The sequence below is a fragment of the Electrophorus electricus genome, chromosome 25 (assembly GCF_041902795.1).
Source record: "Electrophorus electricus isolate QZ-2024a chromosome 25, ASM4190279v1, whole genome shotgun sequence".
Taxonomy (NCBI): Eukaryota; Metazoa; Chordata; class Actinopteri; order Gymnotiformes; family Gymnotidae; genus Electrophorus; species Electrophorus electricus.
Window position 1 is genome coordinate 8,176,059 of NC_137521.1, and position 8,942 is coordinate 8,185,000.

General features: G+C 40.9%; 2 protein-coding genes across 4 annotated transcripts in view; both read right to left on the bottom strand.

Annotated features, from left to right (window-relative positions):
* Nucleotides 1–996: 996 nt before the first annotated feature.
* On the bottom strand, nt 997–5,620 carry tuba5 (tubulin alpha 5). Its single transcript, XM_027001374.3, has 5 exons — nt 5,461–5,620; nt 3,115–3,337; nt 2,630–2,778; nt 1,796–2,476; nt 997–1,645 (listed from the first exon to the last, which is right to left on the bottom strand). Exons 1-5 carry the CDS (start codon nt 5,461–5,463, stop codon nt 1,352–1,354), a joined length of 1,350 nt encoding a protein of 449 aa, XP_026857175.1. The 5' UTR covers nt 5,464–5,620; the 3' UTR covers nt 997–1,351.
* A 571-nt stretch (nt 5,621–6,191) lies between these two features.
* Nucleotides 6,192–8,942, bottom strand: part of klhl12 (kelch-like family member 12) — an 11,162-nt gene continuing 8,411 nt past the window's right edge. For 2 of the 3 annotated variants that reach the window (XM_027001407.3, XM_081707935.1), the window contains exons 9-12: nt 8,596–8,754; nt 8,112–8,210; nt 7,731–7,917; nt 6,192–7,403 (exon numbers count right to left, since the gene is read on the bottom strand). In XM_027001407.3, the coding sequence (XP_026857208.1) occupies nt 7,277–7,403; nt 7,731–7,917; nt 8,112–8,210; nt 8,596–8,754 (572 nt within the window). In that variant the 3' untranslated portion in view covers nt 6,192–7,276. Of the gene's footprint in view, nt 7,404–7,730; nt 7,937–8,111; nt 8,211–8,595; nt 8,755–8,942 lie in introns of those variants that run through there. The other variant, XM_081707936.1, reaches the window with a different exon arrangement.

The following is an 8,942-nucleotide window of genomic DNA, read 5'->3' on the forward strand; positions in this document are numbered from 1 at the left end:
TGTGGAAGGCAAGTATATTGGCATAGTTTATTCAGGTCATATGAAAGTCAAAAAAAATATAAAAAATTACCTAAAGCACTGAAGATGCCTTATTGCTCAAAACGAATGGAAACTTGAGTAAACATGGTCAACAGGTTTGCATACGATGTGCTAGTTTCAAAAACGGTAACCATAATTGGCATAGTATGGTGCTATATGTACTGGGTGGCCACATAAAATGGGGAATACAGCATAGCCCTCTGGCCCACTGCCAGATACCACCTATTAGGCCCAGACTAATAGGCCATAGTTAAAGACAACCGGACTAGGTCAGTTGTGCATAGTAATCCTATGCAACACTGATCAAGATAAACGTTATAATACATTTACACCATCTTTCAACATTTCAAAACTTTGTATACAGGTTAAAACACTTCAAAAGATGCAATTTAAATTCTGCACAAATCTCAATGATATCTGCCATTATTAATTTAGTAATTTTTGGATTTTGCCCCAGTCTTCATTGACAATAGTTTGTTTCATTTGGAATTGAGGGTCGCCTTCAGTTCATAGAGATGAATATAATGACCGTACAAAGCAATAACCCTTACAAACCTTGGAACAGACCAGAAATTCTTTAAAAATACATTTCACACACATGGGCCTGAAGGTCTCCCTTACATTCCATAACACCCAGGTTTTCCTCAGGTGGTCTCAAACCATGCCTATAAACAAGAGTACAGCATAACTCAAGAAATTGGTCAATCTGTTTCATAGCATTTGGACACTAAACGCAGTGCAATATGAAGAACAACCATTGCTCTTTGAGCTGCGGGCTCAAGGACTTCAAGAGCTCTGTGAAAGGGAGCTATTTTGATATCAGCCATACAACCAATAAACAAAAAGCCAAATGTTTATTGTAGCACAGTGGCCTTGAATTGGAAATAATGAGCTCCGCTGGTGCAGTACCTTTCCACAGAGGAATCAGACAGTCCAAAACCTATAAAACAATACACATTAATCTTTAAATGAAATTTATTGAGAAACAGAACAATGCAGTCAGTTGCAACATATCCATGAAAGAATTCAGCAGTGTTGGAGTAAAAAAAACCCCCAAAAAACCCCCACCTTTGGCAAACTCAGCAACTGCATAAAGAGCATACAAGTAAAGAGGAACGACACCAATGAGACGGACAGAATAAAACACATACAAGGAAGACAGACAAAATCCCCTTTCTTTAGGACAAGATGTTGCAGCCTGACATTGGACAGGCAAGAGTGCCACCAAGTGACTGTCTAGAACCAGCTTCCTCAACTCAAACTCCCAACTAGTTTTAGATCAACTTCTTGAAACAACTTATCTTCTTGGAAATCAATATTCCTCTCCCTCCTCTTCATCTTCCACAGACTCTGTGCCAACCTCTTCGTAATCTTTCTCCAGAGCTGCAAGGTCTTCTCTGGCCTCAGAGAACTCCCCCTCTTCCATGCCTTCACCCACATACCAGTGCACAAAGGCTCTCTTGGCATACATCAGGTCAAACTTATGGTCTAGCCGGGCCCAGGCCTCAGCGATAGCTGTGGTATTACTCAGCATGCACACAGCCCTCTGGACCTTGGCCAAGTCTCCGCCAGGAACCACAGTGGGGGGCTGGTAGTTGATGCCAACCTGGTAATGAGGTTGAGAGGGTGGAAAGCGAGATTAACACATCAGGTTAAAAATATAAACTTTCTAACAAGGAAGAGTTCCATTTAACCCTCTCAAGTGTACCATAATTAAGTCAATATTGCAAATGGTAAACACTTGCTCTTGCCTCACCTTAAACCCAGTGGGACACCAGTCCACAAACTGGATGGAGCGTTTGGTCTTGATGTTGGCAATGGCAGCATTCACATCTTTGGGTACAACATCACCACGGTAGAGCATACAGCAGGCCATGTACTTGCCATGGCGGGGATCACACTTCACCATCTGATTGGATGGCTCGAAACAAGCACTAGTGATTTCAGCAACAGAGAGCTGCTCATGGTAGGCCTTTTCAGCAGATATGATTGGGGAATATGTGACCAGGGGGAAGTGGATTCTTGGATATGGCACCAAGTTGGTCTGAAACTCGGTCAGATCCACATTCAGGGCCCCATCAAACCTCAGAGAAGCAGTGATCGAGGAAACGATCTGGCCAATGAGCCGGTTGAGGTTGGTGTAGGTAGGTCTCTCAATATCAAGGTTGCGACGACAGATGTCGTAAATGGCCTCATTGTCAACCATGAAGGCACAGTCAGAGTGCTCCAGGGTGGTGTGGGTGGTCAGGATGGAGTTGTAGGGCTCAACTACAGCCGTAGAAACTTGAGGTGCTGGATAGATGGCAAACTCCAGCTTTGACTTCTTGCCATAGTCAACAGACAGGCGCTCCATCAGTAGGGAGGTAAAACCAGAGCCTGTTCCTCCACCAAAACTGTGGAATATTAAGAAACCTTGGAGACCAGTGCACTGGTCAGTCTAAAGAATTTACAAAAAGCAAAATGAATCTTCATGCAAAATATTTCAACAACATTGATTGCAGTCAACAATGCTGAAATTATTTTTAATATCCAACATGTGAATTACACCTGAGAAATGTTGAAATACAAAGCACAGTTTCTCTGTACTTACCAGTTTGCGGACACGTTCTAAAACCATGTCAATAATTTCCTTGCCAACAGTATAATGGCCCCGGGCATAGTTATTAGCTGCATCCTCCTTCCCAGAGATGAGCTGTTCTGGGTGGAAAAGCTGCCTGTATATGCCTGTCCTCACCTCATCTGTGACCACATACACAGGTAAAAAAAAAAAAAAAAAAAAAAAAAAAAAAAAAATCAAATCATAGTTCATCCACACAAGTTCAGAGACATAAATTAAGCCTTTTATTGTTTAGTCAAATAATGCATTAAAGTAATATTTTTAATTAGAAAGAATTCAGTCAGTTAAACAGGAGTTTATCAAACTAACTCAGTTGGACATCAAGTATAATCAAACATCAGATCACTATTCTCAAATCATATGATCAAGCTCATTGCTTGTTAAAATAATGACCAATATGAGAAAAAGGGAAGAAAAATTCAATATTACAAAGTTTCCCTCTGCCCCTGCCCACTTACCAATGACTGCTGGCTCGAGATCCACAAACACTGCTCTTGGTACATGCTTTCCAGAGCCAGTCTCACTGAAGAAAGTGTTAAAAGAGTCATCCCCACCACCAATGGTCTTGTCACTTGGCATATTGCCATCAGGTTGAATGCCATGCTCCAGGCAGTACAATTCCCAGCACGCATTGCCGATCTGCACACCAGCCTGGCCCACGTGGATGGAGATGCACTCACGCTGCAATGCATGCACACACAGAATGCAAGGGAAGAAAACCAAAAGTTAAACTGGCTGCTTACCCACCACCGTGGGCTCCAAGTACATGGCAGCTAGAGCTGCCAGTGTTGAAGGGGTCCTGACGGGAGTCAGGCAGCGATAATGTACCCTGCATCGCACCGTCAGGTCCCACACCATGCTCCAGACAAGAGTTCCCAGCATGCATTGCCAGTCTGAACGCCAGCTTGGCCGACATGGATACAGATGCACTCTTGTTGTAGGCCATTAACAGCAGCAATCGTAATAATCCTACTTATTCCAAGCACCACCTCTCCCTGTAGTCCGTTATACTGGGTGTCAAAATTTGAATTCCCTGCTTACCAAACTAAAATTGGTGGACCTTATAGTACGGCTTTACACTGAATTCACTGATTTCCCCACCCATATGCTTTTTAAGAGTTTAAATTTTACATTATATATTACTTATTTATAACAAAGTCAATTCTTCCATTTTAATGTGCATTCGCCATTTTACTTACAGCCAACAGCCTTAAAAAAAAACAAAACAAAAAAAAAAAACAAACAAACAAAAAAAAACCCCCACAAACTATAAACTTTTACTTAAACATAGGGTTAGGGATAACCCTCAAACAATTATATAGCAGGCCAAACTGAAAACGCCATGTATGAAATGCTAACGTTACAACCTATGAATCATGGACACTGGCTACATTAAAACGTTCCAAAAAGGTTGCATAGGACACGAGAGGAGTCATTTTAAACAGGGTTTTTTATTTATTTATTCCAAATTCATGACTTACATATGCTACCATGTATGACCCTCTTCCAGTGTCATTTTAAACCAGACCGTCAAACAAAGCCTCAACTCACGCAGGTGAACTTTAAACTAGAGCCATAGTTCAATCATAAAACTGAGTACAGTTAACACCTGTCCAGAATGATTGAGCTGCAGCACACAAGACAACACCCTAACAGAAGAGTCTTCATTTAATGGAACATGAGCACGGAACTGACAAAAGTGTGACAAAAGGACAGAGGTATGCCACCCAAGATTTCTAACGAAAATACTAGTACTGGTACAATAAGCTGTACAGACAGGTCAAGGTAAGCGTTGGCTCCAGAGTAATGAGAAGGATTGATTTTTCGTTGCACGAGTTTCGATTAAGAAACGAAGCGAATAAAATGAAGGACGAAGGGGAGGGTTGAGTCACGTGACTCCTTTCCTTCCTTGTTCTCATACTTTAAACATAAGGAAGGGATTTATTATGCATTGCTAGGTTTCTATTTATCCATTACTACTCGAACAACAGATTATATCGCTCATATGTTATAGGTAAGTAAAACATTAAAGTTAAAAACCGAAAATTTGTCTAAATGATCATCATCCAAAGGGCATCATGGACTAATGCATTTTTTGAGCGAAGTCTCAACTTGCCACCCATGAAAGCTTCGCAAATCCTCACTTTTCATGGTTTTGTTTCGGTCGCATCAAGACATTTTCGCCTTTTTGATTAAAAATGAGCCAGCAGTTTTGAGAGAGAGAAAAAAAGGTTGGTTAGATAAGAGAGAGTTTTAACACTACATATAACAATGAAACTAGACCAGGTTCAAACCTACCACACTACAGCCAAAAAGGTTATTGAAGTTTCGGCCGGAATCCCGATTCTGTTGCCGCAAATACCATCTCCCTTCCCATCCCCCATCATCGCTGCCTACACCCCCCTTCCCAAACTAACGGGGCCTCCTCCACCAGATTCCGCAAATTCTTCGACTGCAACATTAGTTGCACCTCGGTCATACCACATCTCGTCGTTAAACCGTCAATATTTAAAACAAAAGACAAGCGGCATTGTGCCCTTAATCTGTAATGAGTAGAGATGACAAATCAAAAACTTATTTTTCACGAATCAATCAAAGAAAGCAAAACCAAACAAGCGTTCACAATAATGCACTGGACGTTAAAATGGCTGCATCGACCAAGTGATTTTAAAGAATAAAACAAAAAACAAAAATAACTTTTGAACAACGTAGGCCTGAAAGTAAAACGAGCAATTTTGGCGCCTTTCCTGAGAGTGAATAAAGTTAGTATATGTACATTATAATAAGTAGGGGAAGAAACGTACCATTTTGACTTGGTCTCAAGAGGTGATGAAGGTTTTCGAAAATACGAAAAATACACTAACGTAGATGGCACCTAACGTTAGAGCTCCGTTGACTAAAGACGCGCAACGTATCTCCGCCAACACAGCAATGTCAAAAGCAAGGTGCGCTGCAGGATCTTTTATAGATGCTCGTGGTCTGGCACCTCCTGTGCAGCTGTGCTATTGGAGAACGCCAGAAATGGGAGACTCCTCGACTTACTATTGGTGTAATCAAATATTATTTTTTTAAGTTAAGGCGGTTTCGCAATGCTTTTCGCAAATTTTAAATAATACATTTCTATGTCTGCTTACCTACGACTAAGAAATTATAGATGTGACTTACTGTTTTACTTATGTAAGCCCTAACAGGACAAGGGACTCCCCCCCCCCCCCCCGTTTTCAGATTTCCTTTGAAATCCGCCAGGTGTTCTCTGTAACTTCTGTTTCTTTTCAAACCAGCTTAATCACGACAAGGGTGCTGCAGGAAAAGGCATCGCAGTTAAACCCTGTTTATACGACAGGGATCAAATCTGGTACGTAATGGCATCTTAATGCATGTACAGACACTTTATTACATTTCTTTATCGTGGCGGCAAACTATTCGATTCACAATTATAATCAGTCTTTACACCATACATAATGCAATACACCACACAACAGCTCACCAATCACTCATAACAATGAGTATATAGCCACATAAAAATACAAATTCGTTAGATGTTCAAGATCAGTGTTTAACCAAGAGTTGATACAGAAGTAAATTCATCCCTCTATTCTGAATCTTTTCTAAATGTGCTTATAAAAGCAAAACCAGCCAATAGACATCTCTGATGCTGAACACAGTACATACATGATAAAGATGCCCACTGTATAACACTCACATTGATTTAAAGGTACACCAAGTAACTCTTGTATTTATTTTTAGTCTCATACTTACAATTCAGTGCTAGAAACACAGGTAGCAAGAAAGATGGCCCCATGACCAGTGTAGAAAAGGCATCTTCACAAAACATAACCATCACAAACACTTCTGGACATCAGCAAACCGTATTGCACAACTAAAATTAAAATTAATTTCTAATCAACATTCTTTTATGTTTAGTTTTTAATCAGCTACCCCTACTTACTGTACCTTTAAGTGTGAGAATGAGTAGGGCTCCTGCTTCTCCTAATACAGGTTAGCAGGACAACAAATTCAAGAAAGGATCGTCAAACTAGCACCAAAGAACCATACATGTGAATCAGTGTGTTCATTAACAGCCAGCAATGGTGGCATCTTCCTTTAGAATCCTAAAACGAACTCTCCTTCAATTATTATACTCTGCAGTCAGAGTAGACAGAAGCCCCATGGTTTGATTTGGTGAAATGTTGCACCACAAGGGCAATAAGGCATATAGCAGCAACAGCTGAAGCACACAATCGTGTTTTTCTACATTTGTAGTCTTTTACAGCAGTAGATCAAATTATTGCACTTTTGTAGACTCATCCACATGAACCTCATGTTACCACAGATACCACTGAACCACAAGGCCATGTATGGAGACCCAAGAGATCTCAGCAGGCCACACACATTGAGAGTATGGTAAAGTTGATCTCAGATGGCAACAGAATTAAGGTCCAAAAATGGGACTAAAACAGAAACCTGAAAGGGGTAGTCATATAATCAGGGTTTCCAGTTTGCTTGCTTTTCCATGCAGGTATACATGGCACATAGAAGACCAATCTCAGATGTTAGCTGCCAATCACAACCCCAAAACCTTCCCCCTCCAACATGTCTTCACCTATTTACAGTCTCTTCTCATTTCTCTCGGAGCACACAAACACCTGCATCACAACGCTGGGTAGCCATGGAAGTCACAACCTCCCAGCTGTCCAATACAGGGTCATAACATTCAATACTGCTGAGCAAGGAGTTTCCATCATATCTGATAATGGGATTGGGGGGTGGGGGGGGGGGTGGAGACAAGAGATGTTAAGGTTTTTTAAAGCACAACAACAACCAAACCTAAGTACAATACTAAGGACCTTCACAAATATTCACAAAACACTGCATTATTCTATGAGGAATTACTCAAGGCTCAATCCTAAATATTAAATACCTAAAATGGGTGACAAATTACACATTAACAGATTTTATCAGCTGGTGTACTACATCCTACATGAAGCTCTATTGTTTTGCATTGCAACCTAGGTGTTAAAAGAAAATGAAGGTGCCAAGCTTGAGCCATACACATTCTATGCTCAGATCTTACCCAGCGATGGCATAGAGTCGCCCTCTAAGGACTGTGGCTCCCACATAGCAGCGTGGAGTGGTCATGGGTGCCACAGTTGTCCAATAGTCTGTACGGATATTGTACACCTCTACAGATGAAAGGTGGGCTGTGCCATCAAACCCACCAACAACATAAATGTGGTCATTTAACAGAGCCACTCCCGCACCTACAAAACAAAATGGACCCTGCAGAACTTTTGAACATTTTTTATGGAACTGGTTCTGTTCACTGTAACGTTAATAGGTCTAAAACTAGAAATATGCATTTGACAAGAAGTCTGACAATGATTGTAGCAAAAGCTTTTTTTGCTACAAAGCTTTTTTAAAATTTTTTTAAAAATTAATCTACAAATTAATTTACCTGAGCGTTTATTGGCCATGGGCGTGACACTGGTCCAGTGACCAGTGTGTGGATCATAGCGCTCCACCGAATTCAATATGTTCAAGCCATCATACCCACCTGTAAGTCATAACAGCAATTTTATAGACATTTACATTTTCAGCATTTAATTGGTGTGTTTAGCCAAAACAATTTACAATTATGTCTGAATATAACTCAAGCAATTGAAGGTTAAGTCTCTTGCCCAGGGTGCTTAGCAGTGGCAACTTAGCAGTTGTGGGGCTTAACCTGGCAATCTTCTGATTACTAGTCGAGTATCTTAACCTCTGAGCTACTACTGCCCCATTTAACTTTACATCAGTATATCCTCAATATAAACATAATATTCTATTTCTGTGCACAGTGTGAATGATGTTTCTTAAGATCATATAACATTCTAACACAGGCCTGACACTGGCATACGTTTTAACCTCCACCCATGAGAAGTGTCAATGTTGCCAAGTACCTAAGCAGTAGATGAGCCCACTGGCCACCACCAGCCCTGCTCCTTCTCTGGCCGTCTGCATATCTCCCAGCATGCTCCACTGATCAATATTGGGGTCGTATCTTTCCATGCTGGTGTGCCGCCGACTGCCATCAAACCCACCGGCCACATAGATCATATCTGAATATGGGGACATGCAGAGACTGCTTATATTTTCTAGTTATTTTTTTTTCCTGAGCATGCAGTTATTGCAAAGCAGTAAAAAGATGGCAGTACAAAGGCCTACAAAGGTTTTTTTTCTTTATTGCAAGTGTTCTGGCTTATTACAGAAAAACCAGACAACTAAAAGAGGTGCATGAAGCTTTTAA

Excerpts from the sequence above, each read along its gene's own strand:
- tuba5 (XM_027001374.3), bottom strand. Across the intron at positions 2,779-3,114 it reads TCTCGAGCCAGCAGTCATTG|ATGAGGTGAGGACAGGCATA; the intron begins GTAAGTGGGCAG and ends ATGTGGTCACAG. Across the intron at positions 2,477-2,629 it reads TAGAACGTGTCCGCAAACTG|ACTGACCAGTGCACTGGTCT; the intron begins GTAAGTACAGAG and ends TAAATTCTTTAG.